Genomic DNA, 27,510 nt, shown 5'->3' with positions numbered 1-27,510 from the left:
GATTACTGAGTGTGTGTGTGTGTGTGTGTGTGATATTGTGAAAGTAAGCAGAGATGGACGAGAAGCTGTACCAATCTCTGGCACGACCCCACCCCGGCCTGGAGCTCAGTTACTCTAGCTCATCTGAAGAAGAGGATGGTACCAACCTTCATCACAAACACTACAGAGATGCGCACACCCGCACCGATTATGAGCCTGACCGCAGATTCACCTACAACAGCCACAAAGTCCGCAGGAAACCCTTGGAGCAGCCTCAGAGAGGTAGGACCTTCTGTTTGTGTGCCATTCAGAATATAATTTTTTTTTTAAGTAAATTTTAAAAATGTAGAACTAATTTTTTTTTAAAATGTAAAGAATGTCATATGTTTAAAATAACTTTTATTTTTTTTATTTATAATAACTGTATTCTAGGGCTGGGCGATATGGCAAAAAATTTCAATCTTGATTTTTTTTCAGAACATTCGACCGATTCTTGATTTTTAAATTATTTTTAACTAGACAACTTCAAAATGTATCTACAACATGATTCAAGTAACTTTTTCTTTATTAACCCACTAGTTAAAGAACATTCTATTCCAAGTGCACCACACATGAAGTTGTCAACATTATGTCAATATTCAAATACATTTTACAAATCAACTTGTTAAATATCTTTGCAGAAAAGATGCATGAAGTACAACTAAATCTTGTACAAACTTGTCTTATACATATTATATACTCCTAAATAATACAAGGAAAATGCTTTTAAAAAGTCTCAGAAGTCAATTTCAGAATGACTGAAGGGATAGCACCAGTAAACTGTTATTAACTATAAATGTTCTGTAAAAACAACAGCAGCTTTCAGCCTGTCACCATGATGCAAATATGAAATATCAGGCATACAGTAGTAGTTACAGGTTTCCAATTCACTTGCACTGCTTTTCCATTGTTTTTTCTATGTAAACATGGACGTGTTTGACGGTGGCACTTGCATCTCTTGCAGCGTCTCGTGCATGAAACGGCATTCTAAAAACGCGGCACTGAAGTTAAAGAATTTCACTACCATCTTCTTGTGTTTTTGCTATTCCACTGCCCGTGGCGCATCTTTGTCAACACCAAAGCGCATTCTGTGTGAATGGCGACTAGCGATATGAGCACGTCACTCGTGAGCAGTTAATCACGTGCGCCGACATGCGATTGGATCGTTCTTTTTTACTGTTATCTTTGGCATATACGGTGCGTTCCAAATGGGATATATTGCCCTCCGAAGGGCACTTCGCAGTGAAAACAATCATGGCCGCCATATTGAAGTGTCATTCCAAACCGAAGTGCTCAAAATTAGCCACCTTAAAGGGCCTTTCGGAATGAAGGATTTCGAAGGGTACAACTGATGGACACTGCGGGCCCCCATGATCCTTTGCGCTGATTCTTTGCATGATGAAGTTGCCTCCGTATAATGATGCAATTGTTCAAGAAACAGTTGTTTAGTCCCCTACACCCTTCAACCCTTCGAAGCTCTCACTCCGGAGGGTAAACACTTTGAAAGGATTAGGGCATAGGAATGAGTTCTCTAACTATATTATACAAATTAACAATGGTATTACTATAGTAAAAGTAGGTTATAGTATGCTAACCGTGTTTTTTGGGTGTTTTTATTACCAGTTGTGGCCTATAACCACAGTTTTACTACAAATACCATGGTTAAACTATGGTTAGTGTAGCAAAATATGTTTAATTTGTTTTTAACTATGGTTTACCTATAGTAGCCATGTTTGTTTTGTTTGTTTGTTCATTTTCGTAATGGATATTTTCATGTAATTTTATTAGGGCCAGGACTCGATTAAAAAAATTAATCTAATTAATTAGAGGCTTTGTAATTAATTAATCGAAATTAATCGCATTTTAATCGCATATAAATATTTGACCTGAGAACAGTGAGAAGTAAGTTTTTTTCACATGGATTTTTAAATTTCCCATCCACAGGGCCAACCAAAGCGGTCTCATCAGCTTCTTTGTCCATGTTCACTGTGGTTTGTTTTTGGCTGTTTCTCAATATGCGTTCTTCAGCGATCTTGCGTCCTTGTGTTCTCGTTCTACGTCATCATTAACCGTCGAAGTTCAGTTCCAATTCTCAAGAACGCAAGTACAGAGGATGCATGAAAGTGCCCGGATATGTTCTTGAAACTGAGGATGCATCCAGTGCAGACTTGAGAGAATCGAGCCGTTAGAAATCCCAGAAAACGCTGTGGGTGGCCGGTGTACGGAAGCCTGTAAGCTTTAAAGTCGCTCTCACAAATACTTAACGGCTCTTCAAGTTGAAAGTAAACATTTATCGTTTTGTTTTGGTTAATTTTAATAAAGTTATAAGACCCGGAGAAAGTCTGCATTTTTATTGGCATATTAAAATAAATCTTAACAGTAAAACATATAACGCTGTAAAATAAAACAATACAATTATATTAAAGTAATATCTATAATAGTATGAAATGTTTTAATAAGTTATGACATTTTGTAATATTTATTGTTCATTGGTCGCTGCTTATGCTGAGACTATGCGGTCAGTTAAGCAGGAATGCAGTACATCTCAGTTCTCATAAGTGTGCGTTCTGTGTTCTCGCGTCATTCCGAGTTCGTTCTTCCAAGGAAGCTTGGCAAGACCGGTCTCCACGAGAACGCAAGTCCGTTCTTAAACAGCCTGAACGCTAGTTGGTGCTCCAGTATAATCGGTCCGCCGAAACTCATCCAGTGAGAAACGTTCCGCGGTGCAAAAATAAGTGCGATTAAAATGCGTTAAAAAAATTTAACGCGTTATTTTTGTGTAATTAATTCATCTAAATTAACGCGTTAAAGTCCCGGCCCTACATTTTATATCTTTTTATTTTAAGGCGTGTATTTGTAAAAATTATTAGGCTATACGTTTAGCACACACCACATAATGCTGTGCATTTCAAGGCAATTCAGTAGACCTTTAATGTTACCTATGTTTTGTCAATGTTAAAATTCTTTTTAATATATCAATAAAAAGAATGACAGGCTTTTACTCTAGTCTTTATCACTTTATTAAAATTAAGCAAAACAATAAACAATACAACAAATGTTTACTTTCACAAGCTGTCACATATAGGCTTGTAGTAAGCAGTCTCTTGCCTGGAGACTCAATCAGATAACAAAAAGTGTCGGGAAACGACACCTCTGGCCATTCTGTTGGTTCGTTTCGCCAGTCACAGATACGTACGGACAGTCCAACCCAATACGGCTCAGTTTTTCAACCTATCTTGCTCTGTCGAGCGGCAGAAATGATTTTATGTAGACCATTCTGGGTCCCCCACGCCGACTCCGCCCACACAGCTATGACGCGACACAGACCAAGTCTATTGTCAAAGTGTCTAATTCTTAATTTTTAGTCATATTTCTATTCAAAATTGCGATTCCTCAATTTCTAAAAAATGTAATTATGGCAAAAACATTAAATTCAAATTAATCGATAAAATCTGAAAAATCGCTCAGCCTACTGTATTCTAATAAGTGTCACAGGATCATTCAGAAATCATTGTAATATGCTGATTTGTTGTTCAAGAAACATTTCTTCTTATTATAAATTAATTTTGAAAACATTGTGCTGCTGTGCTATCTATAAATAGATAGTGTGAATTCTTTGATCAATAAAAAATGTAAAAGGACAGCATTTATATGAAATGTGAATCTTTTGTAACATTATAAATGACTTTTGATCAAATCACTGCATCCTTTCTGAATAAACTGTTGTTTTTGTTTTTTAAATAGTCTTACTGTAATCTCGCAAATTAAAGTTATTCAAGAAAGAGATTATGGCAATAACTAATAAAAATAAAGCAACTAATAGTGTGTTATTTTTAATTTTCAAAACACAAAAAAATAAGAATAGAATTGTTGTGGTATATAGTTTAATACGTACAGTAACTTACTTGTGTTTTGTAAACTTGCTTGAGTAAGAGAGACCGCATTAAATGCTGACCCATAATTAATGTCCCTCTACATTTAGTCGATGGGCACTGGAGCTGTAATCATAAGCATCTGATATTGCATGAAAGGCTGCATTATCTAAAAGAGATCATAGTTCCAGAGTTGTTTTGCTTGTTGTTGTTGATGGTTGCTTTAATGAAAGTGATTATATGGCATTATTCCTTAGTGAGGAACAGGATTCTTTGAAAACACTGACTGTAAAATGAAATGAGTCATCAACTGACACACACACACACACACACACACACACGCATGTTGGTTTTTGTGGTTTATGGGGACTCTCCATAGGCGTAATGGTTTTTATACTGAACAAACTGTGTGTGCTATTGCCCTACACCAACCCTACACCTAAACTTAGCCCTCACAGGAGATTTTGTGCATTTTTAGATTTTCAAAAAAACACCATTTAGTATGTTTTTTAAGCCTTTTGAATTACGGGGACATAGGCAGTGTCCTCATAAACCACCTTCATATTGTAATACCTCTGTCATACCCATGTCATTATACAAATTTGTGTCCTCATAAACCACATAAACATGCACACGCACACACACCAAGCATCAAACACTATTGTCATTAAATAATAATGGGATGTGTGTTTTACTTTTGAATAATGATTTACAATTAAAATTTTAAAATAATTTTAATAATATAATTTATTTCACCCTTTATTCTTCTGCCTTTGATATTCTACATTCATGGAGACATTTTTTCCCAAGGGTGGAATATTTCCATTAATTAAAGGATTCCCCACAACTAAAGAATACACACAAGCAATGTTCCCTTTCATTTTTATTCTTGCTGAACTTAGTTCTGTTGAACCCTTCAGCCTCCTAAACAGATACATTTGGGGTATATATAAATTGTTTTTGATTAAAAATCTAAATTACATTAATAATATTAAAAACTTCTGAAAGATGATCTATTATGTATTATATACATCATTAAATATGTATGATTAAATTATAGATAATAAAAATATATACTTAATAATAAATGATGTTATCCAAATGGCATACATTATATTTATTTACTTGTTTTCTCAACAACAACAAAAAATACAGAAAAATAATAATGCATGGCCTATGTGGGTTTCTTTTGAAAGTGATCAACTGAAATACTGAAAATAAAACTCAATGGACATGCAAAAGGTTGAAATGCCCATTCATTTTGCTGTGATTCAAGAAATGTCTAGCTTTTTCGAACTTACTTGTAGACTACCCTCAGCACTGAATTTTATTTTTCATCTGTAAGGGTCCAACATCAGGATACATGATGGCCAACCTCGGAGAGATACATGTATACATGCATACAGGATATTCGTGAATTTATATACATACAGAAGGCGGTGGTTGAGCAGGTTACAGTGAGGCTTTTTGTTTCCTCAATGGAATTATTCAAATGGTACATGCAAACATTCCATTCCAGTTACCACGGAAACAGCTTTACAAAGAGAGAGAGGGATAGAGAGAGATGGAAATGGAGACAGAGAGAGAGAAAGGAAGGAGAAATGGAAAGAGATGTAAAGAAAGGTCTTTCAATCATTCCTTATACCCTAGCTTTTTCCATCCGTGTCTGCTCGTTGTCGAGTGTGTGTGTGTGTGTGCGTGTGTGTGTGTGTGTGTGTGTGTGTGGGTCAGGCCGAGAAGCAGGGGGTCATGTTCTCAGTGAAGGACGGAGAAGTGCATCGTGAGCAATTAGTACTGAGATGATTAGAGCAGGCAGAGCAGTGAGAGGGGTCGCCACGGAGACAGGAGTCAGAGAGGTAGAGGAGAGGATTCTTAAGGACACTTGAGTAAAGAGCTCACTTCTCACACGCACACACAGGTCTGAAAAATCACACTTCCTGTACACACACTTAGTGCTACACGCTTCCAGAAAAGTCCATTAAGAGCCCATCATCTTTACCTGAATAAATGAAGAGAAGAAATGTGAAAAGAAGAGAATATTTAAGGCCAAGAGAAGAAATGAGATGAGATGAAGGGATAAAAGGAGGTAGGAAGAAAAGAAATGACACAAAATAAGAAGAGGCAGCACAAGATGAAAAGAGATTGAGAGAAATTAGAGAGAGAGATTGTAGTATGCTACATGTATGTACATACACTTGCTCAAAGTGTATTTCCCTAACTAGTCCAAAAAGGCCAATCAGGATGTGATGAGATGAGAAAAGAAGAGAAGAGGAAATGGGAGCAGATGAGTTGAAAAGGGACTGGATGAAAAAAAAAAAAAAGAATGACAGCGAGAGTTTTTGTTTCGTTTCTTTTTCAAAAAATGATGTGCACTACCATTCAAAATTCTGGGGTCCGTTTTTTTTTATTTTTTTTAAAGAAATTAATATGTCAATTTAGACTCTTGCTGTTTTAAAAAAAAATATATTTGAAAAATATAAAAAGTTTATATAAATATTTTTCAAATAAGTATTTGAAAAATATTAGAACATATTTTTGTAACATTATAAAGGTCCCTTAAGATAAAAAAAATAAAATAATAAATTGATCTTAAGGGACCTTTATAATGTTACATAAATATTTTTCAAATAAATGTATTAATTTGAACATTCTATTAATTAAAGAATGCTCATTGAATAGTCATTGATTTCACAAAAATATTAAGCAGCACAACAGTTTTCAACATTCTGATAATGATCAGAAAGTTTTCATATATTTTCATAACATTTATAATATGATTTGCCTCATTCTGTAATAAGAAGCAACACCAGGTCACAAAATGACATTATTTCAAACACTCGGCGGATGTTGTGGGGTAAAATCTCATTAAATGTTCTCTTTGTTTGATAACATTTCTCTTTTAGTTTCATATAAAAATAATAATTTCTGAAGGATCATGTGACACTGAAGACTTGAGTAACGATGCTGGAAAAGCAGCATTACTATCACATTTTAAAATATATTTAAATAGAAAAAAGTTATTTTAAAGTGTAATTTTTGATTTTAAAAAAGCATAAGACTTTTTTTTTCCAAAAATGACTAGTAAAAAATACCATAAATTAGATCTATATATAAACTATAAATTAAAAAAATAAATATATCTTACTGACCCCAAATTTTGAAACTGTATTGTATATCTGTCGCTAAATGTTATCAATGCTTTTGACAATCTAAAACTTTTTTTAACCATGCCAATAAAGCTACTTCAGAGAATCTTTAGAGAATATGATTTGTGTGTGCATGCTAGAGTGAGTTGATGTACGTTAAGCCTAAAAATGAGAAAAAAAGTAGTGCTAGTACACATACACATTGAGATTCTGTGTATGAGTGTGCATATGTGTAAACCCATATGTCTCCTACACTCTCTGAGATTCTTGGGGGAATTTAAATGGTTTTCACATTTTGTGCAGTTGAAAGCAGAATTCTTTTTGTTAAATATTTATTTGAGGTTTTATAAGCCATTCTCCATCTCCGAAGAGAGAACAAAATTGTTTCTCAGCCAGGCTCCAGAAATCTCAGCAGTCAGTACACAGCTCCAGCACTGAACTCTAATCCACTAGCCTATGTGTGTGTGTACTAAAACTTTGATTTGTGCAGTACATTTTATTAATTTATTCCTTTCTCTTTCTCATTTTCACAGATTTCTCGGACCCCTCCCAGACCAGGTTCCCTGATTTCCAGACCGAACTTCATGCGGCCAATCAGGAGCTCGCTTACCCTGGAGGCGTGTCTGCAGGTGTCCCTTCTGATCCCGAATCCGAGGGCGGCGCCTCCCCTGACCATGCCCTGCGGTTGTGGATGCAGGAAGTGAAGTCAGAACACAGTTCCTGCCTATCAAGCCGAGCGAACTCTGTCCTGTCCCTCACTGATACAGAACAAGAGCGCAAGTCTGAGCCAGAGAACGGTACAAGATCATCTCATATTATTACATATTATATTATTACACATTTTTTGTAGGTCAGCCAGATTATGATGGTGGTGATGATGTTATAATATTTCATTCTTGTGCTTGCGTGTGTGCGGTAACTCTAGAGTGCCCTCATCAGTGTATGACTTTACAATTTTAATGAGAGTTGCCGCAGAGGGAGATACACACGCAGTTAAACAGACTTCCTAGTCTTGCTGCACACACACCACTTTCTCTACGCTACTCAGTGATGCAATATTTATGCGGTGCACTAATAACTACTTCGGTCTGTAAACTACACTCCATTATCTCACACTCATACACACACACACACACACACATATTAAGGTTATGTTATTGTTAAACACACTTACATAAGGTTGTATTTGATTGACCTCTGCGGGAACAGGCCATTGTCTTGGTGATGATTTGGTACATCTGGTCATGTAGCGCTTTCATCTCTCCACACAAAAGGTTTCCTACTTCTCCAGATCTAGAGTTTTCTCCACAGTCCTTCCACGCACATCAGGGTGGGTGCTTGTAGTGTTTTTGTCTTCAACTGTAGTACTTGACTCGGATCCGCTATCTGCCTTTTTGCTTTGCATCTCTCTTCCACGCACATAATGTATGCGCTGTCTTATCAAAGTCGCTTTGATAAGAAAGCGCCTGCCGAGAATATAAATTCAAATGTGAGCGCTGACAGTACGATAATGCTAAAACAGTGTTATATCAATTAGTTAAGTGCTAAATAATTGTCGTATCATGGAAAACATGGAGTTACTTTTTTTACAGCCTACTGTGCAGATATACTCTCATTGTTCTGCGTAGCCTTACCAACATTAGGACAAAGTCTCTGAAGTTTGTTTTTAACATGGTCTCCAGTCAGTCTTCACTTAGTTCACTTAAAAATAAAAATGGTCATTAATTTACTCTCGTCAACACATTGGAATGTGTAAGTGGTCAATTCAGGTTTTGAACGACATAAGGGTGAATAACAGAATTTTTTTATTTTAGGGTGAAAAAGGGGTGGGCGACCTGACCAAAATCTTATATCATGATATGAGTCATTTTATTCCACGGTAACAATATATATCACAATATAGTTATTTGTGCTTTAAATAAAGTCTTTATGATATTAAAATGTTTAATACTGAAGACAAGTAAACAGTCAGTGATTAAATAAGAATAAGAAACTAATAACAAGCGATAGGACAAAAAACTACAGTAGAACAAATAAATAGGAAATGCTACATACATTGTATAAAGAAATCAAATGTATAAAAACACTGCATATTCTTCACTGTGTAAATTGAATAGATCTTTTTGCGTATTAATGTTACAAAAGTGATTTAGTCAAGAGCAGTGAGAGATTTTCTCTCTTTTGTTGTTTGATTAAAATAAATGACAGACAGCAGGAATATTAGACTGCTGTCACTTTAAGAGCTGCCCTTATTCAATATACTGTTACACGTTTTCTTTCTCAGCTCTTTGCTTTCATTTAAGATCTAAATGACTGTTTATGAGGATGTTTGCAAAGATGGGCATTTTGACACATACAGGTGTTAAGTGGCAAAAATGACTGATTTTAAAGTCTTTCAGACAGCACGCACAAATAGCGAAATGAGTTCTCTTTCGCTGCCAATTGCGTTTCAAAGGTTGTTACAAAAAGTAATACTAGTCATACAAAAGTACAGACAGTTATCAAGCATATTAAAGACAAGTAGCGTAATCACAATAGAGCCCATTCGAAATTTATACTAGCTGTAGGAAATTTTTACCAGTTTATTGCGTCTTTCAGACACGACTGTCTGCATGGATTGTTTCCAGACATTGATACAACGTAATGCAGGCTTTACAAAAAGACTGTAATTGAAGGATAGAGCAGTGCCAGCTATATTAGACAAGACTGCCAAACTGGAACCCTGAAGTTACTTATTTCACATGCAGGTTAACCGATTATAACTGATTTGCAAACGCTAAACTAAATGCATTGAAAAAAAAAAAACTTGGCTAATGTTATAAAAGCACAAAACTGTTACATGATATGTCCCTTTAAGAAAGCACTGGCATATTGAATTATAAGAACCTTCACAAATTGTTTTTCATCTAGACTTACATCGGCCTCAAAGAATCTTTTCAAGTGAATCATGTTTGGCTTCCTTCTGAGTGGGCAGCGAACATGCTCTCTCGCTCTCACACAGAAAGATGGATGTGGTATGGATACCATCTTTGTGTCCAGAGAGATCTAATTAATTTTTCCTGATTCAATAGATGCAAATGAAAATTAATTGCAAAGGCTGGACAGGCGCATTAAGGCCACACTGCATTGTGTGCGTGCCTCTGTGTGTGCTTAACAGGTAGGAGAAGGAAGCTTAATTTATTTTAAATATCACGAAATCCTGGGTCAGTTCACAGGGTTTTTAATATCAAGCTTCTCCATTGACGCTGTCAGTGAAATGCGCTGTAGCCGTTCAGACTGAGCTCATGAAGCCAATTACACTGTTTCTCATGAGGTGTAGACAACCATGTGGAAGCAGAGGAAAAAAGGTTAAAAAATAATAACCGGGAAAGCATGCATGCATATATTCAGATATTCTGCTGCATTGCCTGATTTTGCACTACTAGAACTGTCACATTTTCCCCAAAATGTTTCCAGAGAGACCCCCAGTAAGACATGCTAATTTACTAATTTAGCTTCAACACAGCACTCAATGGTATACCTGCATTTCACACCATCCGCTCGCATGTTAGCTCGCTGTATACTGTAGATTCGAGACGACTTTTATAAGAGCTCGCAGCACCTGTGTTCCCGGGTCTCTGGAGATCGCCAGCCATCGCAGGTGCTAAAAGAGTCTTTTCAGTTCAGTCAGTGTCACGGCTCCAATGCCAATAAATGCTGCAGTTTGTTCGTCTTGAAATGACAGCAGACTGCAGATTACACAGCCGCAGTAAATTCATTATCATGCTAAAGGTTTTTAATTTACAGAGTCTTGAAATGGTAAAATGAGATTATAATGAAAGTCAAAGGTGACGGAATTGAGACAGATACGCGAAAGCAGGATGTACAATTATCAGACAATAATACAATTAATCCAGTGAATGTCTGGAGGAATTGAAAAACTATACATCTGTGGTACAAATTGAGCATGAGGGAGCAGCCATTCACCACACTTTTTTGTGCGCGTGTGTGTTTCTTGTGAGAGATAGATTAGCTCATGTAACAGTCAATCCTCAAGACAGCAGTGTGTAAAAGCATTGGGCTTTCAAGTCTCAAAGCAGGCACTCTAGTGTCTTACCAACACCGTCATTCCAGAACATTTGTGTGTGTGTGTGTGTGTGTGTTTGTCTGTCTCTGTATATGTGAAGTCACTGAACCACTAAAGCACTCACAGATAGCCTGTGTGTGTGTGTGTGTGTTCTATGCAACTTTAACAGTAATTATTTTTCACTATACTACACTAACAGAGCAGTTTTCTGCCATAGTGGCTTTGCCTACAGCAACACACAGACACACACATCTCAGCAAATAAGTTGCCCATGTAGTCATGCCCCCCACACCGCAATCACACCTCCCCTCTGTACTGAATTATGGCTCCCACTAACGCTTATGAATACAGAAAACACGGAGATAGAAAGAAAAAAAAACACTTTTTTTCTTCTCTCTCGCTCGCTTTTCATCTTCTCATTTAATAGCAGTGGAACAGGCCTTCATTTCATATTCAGACAGAAATATGCTTTTATTTGTTCCGTTCTTTCATTTATTAATTTTTTATATATTTGATTATTTATTTATTTGTGTTGCTTTATCCTCTGACAGGAAATTGTCAGAGGTACAAATTAGAATAAAATGACCTCTCTCCCTTCCTTCCTCCCTCTCTCTCTCTCTCTGCCTCGCAGTAAGATTACTCTATTAATTCTTTATGCTTGTAGGTGGCACAGATTCCGGATCTGAAATGATGGATTTTCACCTATGAATTAATTTCATCTCTGTCATTTAAAGTTCAGCCATCAGAGCTGTCGTACCATCAGAGAGAGAGAGAGAGAGAGAGAGAGAGATGGGTGTATGAGGAGCAGGAGTTTACGGTTGCAAAGATGTGATGTTTCCTGCTCCTCTGAGAGATGGCCGATAAAACTCGGACTACGTGCACGTATTTAAGAGGTAACAGTTGCTGTGTTATTATGAACGCATTATTAGATGCTTTCAAAACATCTCTAGCTCTTTATGTAGCAGCAGAAATGTGTGTCAAACATGAAAACGGAAGAGAATTTATTCTCTATAACTGAAAAGATAGTCTGAGTGGCCCCATCTGACGCGGCTGACATTATTAATCTATATGCCCTTCAGAGGAGCAGGAAATGGATCATTTTTTTTCTTTCTGAACATTCTGGGTCACTTGCCCCAGAACCACTCATAAAAGCAACAGATGAGATGATGTGGGTTATAAGGTGACCACGACGGAATGAGATGTGTTAGAGCTCTTTGTGCTTGCTGGCTAAAGTCAAAGGCACATTAATAAAATGCGTTAACAGCCATATTGCTCATAGTTCAGTCTTGTAGGTGCTTAATCACAGATTTAAATCTTCCTTAGTGTTTTTTTTTGTTTGTTTTTTTTTAACTCCAAGCGATGACAAGGCCTGCAGCAGACAATCTAACGCTCCAGTCTGGAGAATAATCTCTTGGGCACACAGAGATTTATGAGAGGGCTAAAGTCTGAGAACCATTAAAAGGATTTTCGAATAGAACGGATGGCGGCATACTTACAGTTAAGCATCTGGGCTTGTAACACAATTACCAGTGAGTTTAATAAAAAAAGAGGGAGAACAGAATGATTTAAAAAATGAAAATTGTTTCAAATCAAATTTTCAAGTAGCATCATTGTTCCTTACATAAAATACACGGTACAAGAGCAGATTACCCGGCTCTTTCCTTTTTTTAACGTTAGGGAGGTTTTTGTTTTTCATCACTTAGTTTTATAGACTATTCTCAATTTGATAAAGCAAAACCACAGAATAGATGGTTTAGTGTACGATAATGAAGGCACTATGTAGTTTTCTTGTTTACTCGCACTTTAGGTGAGCTTATTTATACTACACGAAGGAGCAGGAGGACAACGAAGCGACGGCTCTTAGTGGCAGCAACAAACGTGCCTAATCAGATGCCGTTCGAGCTGTCCAAACATTTTATACTCGTGCATTTATTTGCTCCAGGGTGCCGGGCCACAGTTAATGCAGTTTCCCTCACATATACATCAAGACTTTATTACCTTCTTCAGAAAAAAGTGGAATTGTGGAAGTTTGATAGGTGTTTTTCCAGGCTGGAGGGCTGTCTGAGCTCCACCGAAGCTTTCATGATTAAAAACAGAAAATTGAGTTGAACCTTCAGCGAGCGTGTTTGTAGCACTGCACCTCTTCAGCCCAATAATTGAACACATGTGGTTTGTAGCAGCCCGTCCTCTCTGTTTTAATGATATCTTTCCTAATGACGCCGCCTTTTAATCATCCGGCACCCGTAATGATCTTTTTGAGCACGCTCGCTGCTCAAACTTGTACGCCGAGTGTATTTGCTGAGGAGAAGAACTTTATTATTATAGAGGAGATATGCAGCTGTGAACTATTTTAGAAGTAGGGTTTTTGGTACCTGTGTAATTTGGCTGATGTTTACACGGCCGACGCTCCTACTTGAAGTCTCATTTAGTGTCAGTTTTAATGAGTTTTTTTGCGGCTTTAATCTGGAGAACAGTCTCTGAAACAATCCCTTATGAACTGTTCTCTTCCACATGCGTGTAGGTGTCTGTGTGCTGAAGGGTGGCACGATGAGACATTTTAAAATTACTCCTGTCATTTCAGAAGGAGGAAATGTAATAAATCGAGAGGGAGAGATTTTCCATCTCTCTTTTTCGCTCTCTCCCTCTGTCACACATATGTGTGTGTTTTAAGACACCGGTTTTAAAAATGCTCTCTTTATTCGCTCACACAATCTGTTTATCTGTGTTTCTCTCCGCATCGTCCCTCTGCTCTGCATTCTGTCCATTTCCATTCAGACACCGCTTAGTTATCTCTCCCTCTCTTTCTTTTATTCTATCCTTTCCCTCTCAGCATCTGCTACTGGTACAGTTTGTACTTTTTACATTAGCATTTTTTACTCTCCCCAAGGCTCCTTTTTTCTATTTCTTTCTGCCTTCCACTCACTCTGCCTTCCTTTCAGTGTTACGATGTGTTTTATTGGCGTGACAAATAATGGCATATTTGTTTGGCCAAAGCACTAGTTAGAATAAAGAACAATGGAAAAAGCATTATTAGGGGGAATGATAACAGTAATAAATAAATGTGATGCATATGTGTGGATAGGAATAAATATACAAAATAATATTAATATAACAAAAATAACAACAATCGTAAATGCGAGTTATACATATGAGTGAATTTGAATCCAGATAAAGTAAAAGTAAGAGTCAAATTTTATTCACCATAGAGCTGGCAGGCAGAAGGCAGAGCGCTGGTAGGTGGGAGTCTTTCATTGTTAGGCAAGTTGTCAGCTCTTGAGACCCCTCTTCTCTCAACCTGCCTCTTTTTCTTTTAACGCGTGTGACGCATACACTATGTGTCTGTTCTGTATGCATGTCTTTGTCCATTTGTGCAGGGATGTGTGTGTGTGTGTGTGTGTGTGTGAGTGTGATATTATACTGTATACATATGGCTTCATTACAAAATGTGTCGGAATATTGTTATTTTACAAATTATTGGTTTCAATTCATCAGATTTACATTAGAAGACTTATTTTGTGTGGGGTGATTATTCATGCTATGCAACATTTACAAGACCAGATGACCAGTACATCTAGAACAGGGGTGCCCAAACTCGGTCCTGGAGGGCCAGTGTCCTGCAGAGTTTAGCTCAAACTTGCCTCAAAACACCTGCCTGGAAGTTTCCAGCATGCCTAGATTAGCTAGTTCAGGTGTGTTTAATTAGGATTGGAGCTAAACTGTGTCGGACACCGGCCCTCCAGGACCGAGTTTGGGCACCCCTGATCTAGAAGTTGGTGAAATTACGTTTAAAATAATATGAATTTAAAAATTCAAATACATGTTTATTCCAAATTTTATATTTTCATTATTTGGTTCTAAAGCATCTTTTTATGATGAAAGGTAATTGATGGAATTTTAAGTGGAATGGAAGGTGTTTATTTAACACTCATTTTCGTGCGCCTTCACGTAACTGACACTTTCAACATGCATCTGTGGACTGGATTGTTTAACGTCACTCATTAGGACCAGGTGTTGTAATTGATATTCCTAGTACCGTTTCACACCAAGCCAAAGAACGTCTGTTGCATAAAGTAAGGCAGACATTGGGCGCCTTTCAGCCTAGTTTTTCTCAGGGTGTGCTGCACTGTCTGCACTAGTCAGACCCCGTTGATGGCTTTTTGGCCGATTGAGCATTTTGAATCGTGTTGGCCAGTCGGTGAGAGAGACCACTGTTCATCTTAGCAAAGCAGTGCACCAGAAAAAAACACCTGCTGGTATAGAAAGCTCCTCCCACATAAAACGCAGAAGGTACGTGATATTTGGCCACTGGCTATAGTCTTTGCAGTGTGTTCAAGCACAACTTCTTGGCCCAGTCGTAGGCAACAACACAGTTGTCTTTGATGTTGTTTTGGTGTGTGTGTTACGATCCTTAAAGGTCTGGGTTGAAACACAACATTTTGAATGTAATAATTAATATTGCTGTAAGGGGAGAGTTTTTAGAATAAACCAGTCATCAAGAACACTCAATTGAGTGTTTTTATTTCTTTAAGCCAAAGCCACTAAACAATGTGTGAGCTATGTACAAGGCATAATTTAGAAAACAAAAATAATAAGAATACATTAAACTAGGAAGGAAACGGAGGAACGAAGGTGATGCCAAACCAACAAAAATAATAAAACATAAATTGCTCTAAACTAAGTTCCCAAAAACCTCCAACCTAACTAACCAAAGAAAAATGTAGAAAGCAAACTCGAATTCTTCAGCGTATACGACGCTACAACTAAACTACACTAACTACAAACAAAAATACAGAAAACAGCACTCACCTCTTATCTAGTGTGTCTAATACCTGTTAGCTGCGTGCATGTATGTATCCTAGAGCGCGCAATACCTACACTGTTCCTCATTTCCTCAATCAAAGTAAGAACAATTAACCCTTATCGTAAAAGGCACTCAGAATCTCAATAATACAGCAACAAGTATTAAGCTCCCAGCATCACAACAAGAGACTTTTAACTCTTAACACAGGCTTCAACTCAAAACACCTAATCACACACTGAACCTCTCCAGCGTGACATGCCGGGGAAGCTTTAATGACTCCGGATTGGCTGCAGACACGACACCCTTAATGATGATTGACAACGGTCTCCTCCATTCAGCAGAGAGCTAGGAGCAATGACGACAGAACTCAAGATAGATTAGTAGAGATGGGAGAGAGAGAAAAACAAAACAAAACACACACAGCACGTAAAAGTGTGTCATGGGGCTTTAGTGTAATTTAAACACCTCTGATTCACCCCTGCATTCAAGAGCACAAGACGTGTCTATAATTGGTTACAATGTTCCACTGAATAAAAATCACTGAAATTAAACGTTTTGACATAAGAGGAGTAGACTTAAATGAACTGCTGCAATTGACATGTTCATGAAAGTCTTAAGTATGGCAGCCTTAATTGCAGTCTCTTTTTTGGATTAATTATGCAGTGCTTTGATTTAAAGGAAGAAAAGTTTTGCCATCATTAAAGACGCAAATGCTGCTGTTTGCAGGTGGTAGACAGCATTCCAAAAAGCAGCTCCCTATGTTATACTTACCTCCACATTACTGGCTGTGCCATTCCACTTCTGCTGCCAGTGAGTCTCCTCACCTGCTAAAGCAAACATGTGCGATTTGGGTGTTATATATAGCTCCATACAGTACAGGTCTAGTTAATCAAGTCTGTACAATAATAAAAAATAAATCCAATCAATCTGCTGCTTAGTGTATTGGAAAGTATAATTGCGTTATAATCTGGTATTTAAACTATGTCATTGAGAGAATCTTACCTTTAGACAACCTAAACATTTCACACTATTCAATTTATGGAAAAAATCTAAGACACACAATAAAAAAACAAAGTGCAGTGAAAATCATTAAACATGATTTAGATAATACAGCAAGAGACAGTCTGCATTATATTCATGTGTGATGTACAGTATAGTGGGGGGTTGTGAGCTCAGATTTGTGAAAGCTGTTTTTAGTCCCAGTTCATCTCTGTGTTTGTGTATGTATTTGTTTTCCACAGCATTATTCATCTCTCTTGTGTAATGGTCTGTGTTAAAATTCCCTTCACAAAACTCTTGAAAGACTCTAGAAAGTTCATCCTCTTTCCTTCTCTCTCATCATCTCTCTTCAAACACACTTTAATTTCCTTCTTTTTCACTGCTTTCCTTTAAGTACATCACAGAATTGTTTTCGTTTTTCTCTCTGTTCTTTAAACCCTATCACATTTCACTCAATAGAAATAACCTGCACTTATGGCCAGTTGTGGACTAATGCATAGAGAGTTGGACTTGTAACCCGAAGGTTGTGGGTTCGAGTCTCAGGTAGGGATTGTAGGTGGGGGAGTGAATAACCAACACACTCTCCACCCTCAATACCACGACTGAGGTGAGACCCTTGAGCAAGGCACCGAACCCCCAACTGCTCCCCAGGCGCCACAGCAATGGCTGCCCACTGCTCCAGGTGTATGTTCACTACTGTGTGTACACTTGGATGAGTTAAATGCAGAGCACAAATTCTGAGTATGTGTCACCATACTTGGCCACACACCACTTCCCTTTTCCGTTAATTGTGCGCAAGTAGTGCTGAAATCCAACTAAAGATATACTGAAGTATATTTGATTGTGTTAAAGTGGAACTATTGCTAGTATACTTCGGGTATCTTGCATTTAAAGAGCGATATTTTTCAGATATTAAGATCATACAATCCTCATCAGTAGTGACATTAAAACACATTTTAGGCTTAATATTAAGAAATATGCAGTGTGCACAAGTAGTACTCCAAATAAAGTTTAATTATAATTTTTTATATCAGTAAGTCTCGAGTTATATGTCAGTAAATATGTTAATAGATTTGAACTATTCTTAGTATGAAATTAATTTATTTGAAAATACATTACTTTTATACTAGGGTAGTTTTGTTTTCAAATCTTATTTTATTCTATGGACAACTATTTAAACAAAATAATTATAATCAATTAAAATAAATACATTTCAGTATTCCAGAAGTTAAAAAAACCCCCAAAAATTCAGGTTGTATGCAAGGTTGTATTTTAGAGCTCTGTTTTAGACGGTTGTGAAAATAAATGGTAAATAAATAAAGTGATCATGCCCCCTGTTTGAGAAGCTTGAAGCAGTGTGAATGTCCAGTGTAAGTGGATGGGGACTAGAGGCTGCTACCAAGGACAAAAAAACACAACGAAAGCATCATAAAAGTATTCTATACTACAATTTATTATATTTGCACTATATTTCAAGTTTTATGAAGCTATATGATAGCTTTGTTGAATGAACAGACTGAATGAATGTTACTATTTTATTCACTTGTTTGACGGCCGTGGTCATCATTCACTTTCACAGTATGTAAAATAGTAGCGTGGACATGAGGGTGAGTAAATGATGAAAAAGCATCTTTATTTTTGGGTGCACTATCCCTTTAAAGAAACGTCCCTGGTGTTGTTTTAACATTCTGAAGTCGTCACTTTAGCTATTCTAGATCCATCCGTCTTTTCTTGTTTCTCTCCCTCCCTATCAGAACATCTTTCCTCCCTCCTTTAGCCTTCACTTTTTGCTCAGTCTGTCACCGTACTTGGAAGGACTTTTTATGGAGAAAATCTTCTCTTTCACAGAGAGGGAGAGACAGAACACGTGTTCCCATTGTTTTGATCACAGAAAACACGCTCGGTGTCTGCTCCGTACAGCTGACACTTGAAGGAGGGAGAGAGAGAGCGAGATGCACCATGGCCCAGATTTTACTCTGGCTTCTTTCCATAGCAGATGCTTGGCAAGGTGGTCCATTCTGGAAAACACACACAAGCACACCCACTCGTGTGTGTGTTAGCTAAACTCCAGCAACAATTCTCTAAAGGCTTTTTTATGTCACAAAGTGTGCGTTAATATCATTGCACCGAGGATAATCAGCATGAAACATTAGCACATGTGGCCAGAGGGTGTTATGCGGCATGTAACGGAGCATTTCCTAATGGAGCTATTATTCTAAATATCAGCATCATCACTGCTGCTTCTTCCCTCTTTTTGCCTTTCTCACCATTTTTAATGATGCAACAGGAGATATCAGAGATGTATTCTAGCGTTCCCAGCACTGGAAAAAGAACCAGTGAGCATGATCAAACTTCCTTGGTTTTAAATCACACTTGATTTAAATTTGCTTCTGGGTTTTGCGAGAGTTCAACTTCTGACCCAAAGTGCCTCGTAAATAAACATGACTCGACATGACTTCAGGTCATTATTGGCAGTGAGTGTGTGCACATGCATGAGGAGGCTTAGTTACATCGGACATTGCTATGGTAGAAATATGCCAATACTTTCAGGATGGGACAAGTTAAGTGTGTAACATGCTGCTAATGTGGTAGGCAATCCCTGTTTATGCTAACACGTACACAACTGCCTCATCAACAGTAAACTTGAGATCTATCTATCTGTCTATCTGTCTATCTATCTATCTGTCTATCTGTCTATCTGTCTGTCTGTCTGTCTGTCTGTCTGTCTGTCTGCCTGCCTGCAGTTTTGAACTAATATCCTAAAGTTTATTGAAGTTTGAAGGAAACATTTCGAATTCCTTTTTAAAAATGTTTTTCTGTGTATCCCTATAGTCCAAAACATAAATACTGGGGCTGTCAGTCGATTACAGTGTTAATATTGTGTATATTGTTAATATACAGTGTACATATTCAAATCCAAGAACACAAAATAATTAAGCCTGTACTACAAAGGGCAGTGGTTCACTCGTAAATTAATATTTCACATATTGAGCTTTGATGATGATTAAATTCCACCATACAAAGAGAGACATTTGCTTTACTTTTGAAAAAATGTCCCATCTGGGTTGGATTTATAAATAAATCACCCATAAAATGGTTTTCCATCATTTACAGATAAGCGGGTGCGCCGCTTGGGACTTTTGTCTTTGTGTGTGCACTCCCATTAGCTCCAGTCAGCCTTGCAGGTTCTGATCAGTCTTTAGAAATCACACAGAACAGAACGAAACAGTTATAACATCAAATTGAATAAATGTATTAATGGCATTAAAAAGAATTTAAACATATTTAATTAATCACACGGATTAACATGTTAACATTGACAGTGCTATTAAATATAGAATCGTTCTCCAAAAAGAAACCACCAACGGTGCTGCATTTTCACAGTCTCCAAGAATTATTTTGACTGCTCTTTCTTTCCGAAATCATATGGCTCTCACTACAGCTTGGTTCCCAATAAGAAACTGCTGGGTTGGATATTGTAATGGGCATGTTGTGTGGGCTATCCAGCGATTCATTTTTCAAAAATATTTTTTTTTTCTTCTTCCCATAATTGATGCCAAATTCATGTTCTGATAACAGACAGCTGAGGGCACGTCCTCCTGTGGAACTTGCCTGCAGCACAAACGTGAACTGTTACTAGGGGGGAGAGGTGGCACCCCCCCACAGGGACATATGCCACGCATAAAACCTCTGAGGCACTTGGCAGGGCTCAACATGCCACTCAACTAAAAAAAAAAGGAATATGAATATGTAGCAACTGATGAGTAGATAGAAGAAGAAGAAATAAGAAAAATCACTCAGTTACATGAAAGGGGACTCAGAAAGCCCAGCATTCTGTTCTCCCACACATGCCAGACTTGAACACACCCACTCCCAGCATGCAACAAAAAGACAGCACAAGGGAGAGAGAGTCATTATATATTCATGTGTAAATCCCTTCTCAAGGCTTGTTAATCCTATTGTGTTAATTGATTGATGGTTTGATTAATTAATGTCAGGGGTAAGTATTTGGCTGACGTGTTCCGTTTGAGAGAAAAACGACCTCACGCAGCGTGTCAGGTATTTTTTGTTTGTTCATTTGTTTATTTATTTATTTAGTTTGTAATGTCAACAATATTTAGATGAATGGCTATAAAATCTGTGTTTGAGTGTACATGTAACTGTGTGTGTATCCATCTATCTAGAGAGAGAGAAAATATAAAATATGGACATACATTGTATATTAATATTTTGTCTTATTGATAATGGGCATAGTTCTGAATAACCTGTGTCAGCCTGCAAAAACTGAAAATTAACGAAGTGAGACAGTATTCATATTTAATTTCTTAATTACTTTTTTTTTCTGACAGTTGCACTTCACATTATACATTTTATTAACTTTATTACATTTATTGTTGTAATAATAATATTAGCAGAATCACAATTTAATTAGTAAATAAAATTGCATTACAGACAATGATAATTTGTGTAGATTAATTTGTGAGTGTGTGCCAAAATAAATCATTATTTATTATCCATTATTTAGGGTTCTTTTTAAATATACATTGGCTCAGTGAATGAGTGAGAATATGTGTGTAAAGACTGAAATATGGCAGGTAAGGGGCTGCACTTCACATCATAAATTAAGTGACTGTGAAAGGCCAAGTGCATTATTTTGCTCAAACTACACAGCTATTAATAAGGTTTAACACTCTCAGACATGACTGTGTGTGTTTCTTTACCTCTGCCTCTCTCTCTCTCTCTCTCTCTCTCTCTCTCCTGTTGGTTAATCAGTAAGGACTAAATGTCATAAATTCACTACTTTTTGCAGCATGTGTGTGTGTGTGTGTTTTGGCAGTGTTGTCGGAGAGGTACTTTGAAGGTAATGTGAAAGGGAACGGTGTAGCTTGGTTTTAAAGAGCCGATTTGAAGGATGGTGGTTGGATTAGCTAAAAATACTCCCTTCGTACTTTCCTTTTAAACAACACGCTATTAGAACCTTTGCCGGCGCTCAACAAGCTCAAGTGACTCATCCTCATAGCTTATGAACTTATTTGCATGTAATGTTTTAAATATGCGAGACGCGCTCAGACATAAACACACAAATTATTTGCTTTATTTCTCTCTTTTATAACTCGCCCACAAGAAAAAAATCTTTGCAGATGCCGGTTTCCATCAAAATCATTTTAGTCAGTCACCGAAGATGCAGATGCGCTTTCCTGAGTAATTACAAAGCGATTTTGTGTTATTTCCCTTTTTTTTTTAAGTGCATTTTTTGCCATTTACATGAGTTCCTTTTAAACCATTAAAGGTCATTATTGTCACAGGAAAATCACACAAAATAACCAGACCTGCGCTTTCACTCACACTGTATCATCTGTCAATTTTTGCAAAAAGGTTAAAAAAATTAGAGTAAAAAGGTTATTTGACAAACTATAATTGTCTTGTTCTCTCCCGAGGTTCAGAAAAACTCCTCCTTGCGCATTTACGTGCAAGCGTGGGTGCATGCATGTCAGCGCTCGTCCCATCTCTATTAGAGCGGGGTCTTTATAATGCATGTCATTTTCCTGTCACCTCATTAAATGTCCTGTCATCAAAGTGTGTCACTTTACCTGTAGTTACCCCACACACACACAAGCGCAGATTTCTCCCAGTACTCCTCCGGGTCACCCTGTTGGATGTCATTGTGATAAGGTGTTTTGACACTGCAGTAGACCTGATGCATATGTATGTCGCACAACTGACAGCTTCGAGTCGGTAACCACCGTTGGCTTCGTTTCCCAGTGCTAACACTCATTACTTATAGGGTATCACTCGCATTGAGACTTCTTTGAGGTCACGTTTGCGAGTCGCCAACGAGGAGCTGTTTTATAAGCACCGTGAAATAAACAACATCTAGGATGAGCTATGGTAACCCAGAAAAATATGGTACCTCGGTAACGAGATGTAGGTCAGCAGGGTAACTGTGCATATGCTATGAATCGGTGGGCTACCATGCGCAACAAGTGTGGGCATCCTTGCTATGTACGTTCACATCTGTTAGGCTCTCTCAAAGGGTGTGATGTGAGAGAGAGAGAGAAATTAATCACCCCATCCATTCTTCCCCTTTATCCATCCTCTCACACACACACACACTCAACATTCTGTCCTTCAGCGGGGGTGGGGGGGGTGTCACCTGCCCTGAAGCATTATGGGAAACTCTGGGGGGGGGGGGGGGGGTGTAGTGGAGGTTGAAATGGTTTGTTCGGAATACTTAATATGACTGCGGGACAATGCGCAAACACACACACACGCTGTCTCTTTCAAGCAGATGTGTAAATAGCTTGCGCATTGATCTGCGTGTTCCCACATACATTTTTCACCTCTCATTTTTCATCCCTCTGGGTGTTTGTGTCTGTCCACATGTGCATGTGTGTTTGTATTTGATTGATGCCTCCCGAGGTTGGTGAGTTAGTCATGCAACTAATTAATGGATTAGCTTGTGGACCGAAGGCTGGACTGGTGTATACACGTACGCACGCATATACAAAGATGAGAGAAATGGTGTTAAAGAATGCTGAATTTAATGAGAGAGGAAGGGAAGGAGAAGGAAGACATGGGGTGGCATGTATAACGAGCTCTTGTAGTGTCAAGATTTCTTTTCCGGAGACATTTAGAGGTCTACATATAGCAGGGAAGCGAGTAACTGGCAGAAGATTTACCGTACAGGCTGTGTGCGCATGTGTGCGCGCATGTGATAAAGTCTGTTGTAAATAGACTGTGTCGTATCTGATAAGCTCAATGAATAGAGGGCTATAAAACAGAGCAATGAATCTAGCCAGAAATTTATAGACATGCACACACACACACACACACATATTGTCCCTCTTTCATTCTTTTTTTTTTTAGTTTATTTACTCTCTCGAGCTCGGGAACGCTTTTTCAATGAGGGATCTGTCTATAATTGGAGCAGACAGGCTTTTTTTTGATAAGGACAAACAACTGCAATAGTAAAGGAAGGGGAAAAATGGAAAGATAGACAGATACAAGGTGTGGAAATAAAACACAGGGCTGATGTAAATAAAATAGGAGGGATGTTGAGTTGTAAAGTTTTATTGTGGGAGAGTTTGGGAAGCATAGGGCCCTCTGGGGGCCTCCTGCTCCAGGGGCTGGTTGTTAGACTGCAGAGATGCATGAAAGCAGATGCAACTTAAACACAAAAGAAGAGCTGCTGAGTGAGTATGATGCAACAGGCAGGTGGGTAGGTGACACATCAGCACGCATAAAACCGAGGCAGACCTTATCTCCGAGGTACTGTGCCGACAGTGAGAGAACAACCGTAAGGTTTGGCAGCATGACTCACGACGGCGAAGGTAGAGTCAGAGACTATCGCAGAGGCATCAGCACGTGAGTCACAGCAGCAGCAGATGTGGCGGCGAAACCCATCACGGAGACCCTGCACTGGGATTCGCAGCAGATGTTTCTTTGTTTAGCAGTTTTCCTCAAGTTGCTAATACGCCAGAGCCGCAAGTGTGAAAAATTTGGTTGTGTGCGCAGATCAGTGGTGTCAATCAATCTGAAAATAATTAAACACAAAAAATCATTTGCCAGTAAAATTGCATTAAATTACAAAAATTCTCCCACAAGGTGCTATATCTTGGGTGGTGGGTACATGTGTTTGTAAGTGTGTGTGTGTTTTATGATGTGTAAACAAGACCAGCTGGTAAGGGTAAACAAAGATGAAAGCTCAGTTAAAGCCAGCAGTGCGCCCTTGAAATGTGTCCCTGTTGAGCCTGACTGAGAGGACGAGAGTGAAATAATTGTTACACTTCATGAAACTTTGTGCCAATAGTGCAAAGTCATTTATCTTCTTGTTTTTTAACTTTACAATTCTTTTTTTGGACTTTTAAATAATAATAATGATAAATAACAGCTCAAATTAATGAAATAGATAACAGAAAAATCTAATTTACTCACTCTTATGTTGTTTTAAATTTTAAAGCAAACAACAGTGCTGATTGCACTTCTCCATTCTGTCACTTAACAAATGTTGTTCATGTTGTCACATGAAGCTATTGTATGATTTAAGACTTACAATATAGTACACAACTACTTTAACAATACATTTATGATGCTTTTGCATCCTGTTAAGTGTAAAAATGTTCAATGTAAAAACGAAAGTATCTGGGTTTAAAACAAAGTGTAAATGGTGACAGAATTTAAATTTTTGGATTAACTATTCCATTTTAAACCCTACAAAACCAAGTCAAAACAGAATAAAAACAAATGTACAATTTTAACTACAATTACTTTAGAATTTGGCAAACAATGTTTTCTTTTGTAACCAAAACAATTATACGTTAAAATCAGAGTCAGTATTTTTAGCTGACACCAAAAGATTCTTGAAATTCAAGAAATCAGCTGCGAATGTAAGGATAACAACGGTAACCTGCTTGAGTGCTTTCAATTTATGATACTCTTCAAACATTATATTGACAAAATGTATGGGCTTCCATTATTTAATGCTTCTCTATAGATTTAAATGCAAGGATGTCACCAATTCCTAGTCAAAATAAATATACTAAACTGTTTTTGAAATACATTTCATACTAAGTATACTACAGAAGCATTTACATATGTATGTGCTTAATAAAAATACCCTGCAGTTGTATAGCTGTATTGTTAATCACACTCTAGTATAGGGATCAGTTCTCACTATTAAGTACCTATAAAGCACATATTCTACATGAACATATTCTACACCCCTAAACCTACCCAATACCTACACTTAACAATTACGTTACTAACTATTAATAAGCAGTAATTAGGAGTTTACTGGGGCAAAAGTCGTATTTAATGGTTTGTTAATAGTGACTCAAAATAAAGTGTGACCATAATTCCTTTGACCCTGCTGCTACGTAAAAGACACTGTAGGCGATCTGCATTTCATAGGTGAGATGTTTGCATTGTATTTTTATAGTACACAAACAAGATTAAAGCTCTGCTTTTAGAAGCCGAGTGTGGCTGAGCTATGATGAAAAAATGCAGAATTTATGTGTGAAAGTCTTGTAACATATTACTTAAATATATACGGCTGAGTCTTGGGAATAAGCCATCGATTTGAGTTTTAAATGGGGGTATAATTTCAAGCGCACAATCCGTCTTGTGGCGTGTAAAGTGAAACGAGGGATGTTTGTCAGAATTTGCCTTGGATCTATCGAGCATGTGTCATAATAGGGTGTCTTCTCTGACAGATGAAGATTTGAGGATGTGAAGGTGGTGGTGGTGGGGGGTGTCATATATCCGAGGAGACGGCTGTGGGCGAGATGGAACTGTAAATTTCCATAAGTGAAACATTGATTTTCTTAAAGTAATTTTGTAGTAAGAGGGATATTTAATAACAGTTTTATGGCTATAAGGTTTCCACCGTCTCTCTCCCGCACGCACACACACATTACCTCACATTATTTTTTGATAAGTTGATCCTCTCTTGGTTTTTGTATCTGTATGGAGAGAGCAGTGCATAATAAGAGCGAGTGAGAAAGGATTAGATAGTTCGAGAGAAAGGTGCGGAGCGCTTATAGGGTGAGGATGAATTATATAGCTATGTATTCAGGTGTCTTCAGTGTAATCAGTGTCATGCGCACATTTAAATGTGTGTGTTTCCATGCTTGCCTCTTTCAGTCAAAGGTTTCTGCACTGGATTATGAAGGCCAAGCTCTGTTGCCATGGAGACCAGCCAGGTTAATGGTCCTTTGCTGTGTGCGTTCATGAGTGCGCGCGCGCGTGTGTGTTTGATCTCATGTGTAAGTGCTTATGTGTGTTTGTTAGATGTGAATGCTGGGTTTTCTCTGTTTATGTCTATGTGTATGTTTGCAGCAGTTTTACCATTGCTCTGTACGTGACACTGCTTCTCAAAAAGACTAGGTTGGAAAAACAGTTGTGACACTGACACACACACACACACACAACTTCACATTAGCGCTGCACCTCTGCAAGACTGATTATAGTTTTGTCTCAGTATTTCTCATTCTTGTGAAGCTCATTATGACTTTTCAATCTTTTATGTAGTAGTTAGGAATGCACAATATATTGTTACCCACATTTTTAAAAATGTATCCATATCAGTTGATACGTTAAAAATCACAACAGAAATTGAACCCTTTAAAAGCACTTTCCATAGAAATGGGATGTGCTTGAAGATCTCTTTCCTTTCAGTAGTGCATGTCGGATTGACTAACATACGGCGACTGTGGATGTAATGATAGCAGAGCCAGCTGTATGCATTCATGCATAAAAATGAGCAGTTGAAGTTAATTATGTGAGTTTACTTAATCTTGACTAACGATACTCTGAAATGCATAATTGGTAAATAATTAGTCATAGGGGTTAATTTGTTTTAATTCTGTCTTAATTCCTTTTTGTTTAGATTCACTTGGAAAATATTACTCCTGTTTTAGTCTCAGAACTATATGGGTCTATGTTCACAGTAAGTGTATTAATATTCATACAAAATACTGAGGCCTCCTTAGAATCTGTTTCAGACCACACACAAACTCTGATTTATTATTCTTGTATAATAGCCATGGATTTATAAATTCATTATAACTCTCAAAGCTCTGCATTCTAACTGAAGCTGTGTTTTTTTTT

At 37.6% G+C, this 27,510-nt stretch overlaps 1 protein-coding gene across 1 annotated transcript in view; it reads left to right on the top strand.

Moving 5' to 3' along the window:
• Positions 1–53: 53 nt before the first annotated feature.
• Positions 54–27,510, top strand: part of tenm1 (teneurin transmembrane protein 1) — a gene marked incomplete at its 5' end in the record, with an annotated part of 116,118 nt that continues 88,661 nt past the window's right edge. The window contains 2 exons of the mRNA XM_079417973.1: positions 54–261; positions 7,570–7,833. Of these exons, the coding sequence (XP_079274099.1) occupies positions 54–261; positions 7,570–7,833 (472 nt within the window). The remainder of the gene's footprint in view (positions 262–7,569; positions 7,834–27,510) is intronic.

This window comes from Barbus barbus, assembly GCF_936440315.1.
Source record: "Barbus barbus genome assembly, chromosome: 6".
Classification (NCBI taxonomy): Eukaryota; Metazoa; Chordata; class Actinopteri; order Cypriniformes; family Cyprinidae; genus Barbus; species Barbus barbus.
The sequence above is the reverse complement of the archived record's forward strand: the minus strand, read 5'-3'. Positions and strand labels throughout refer to the sequence as shown.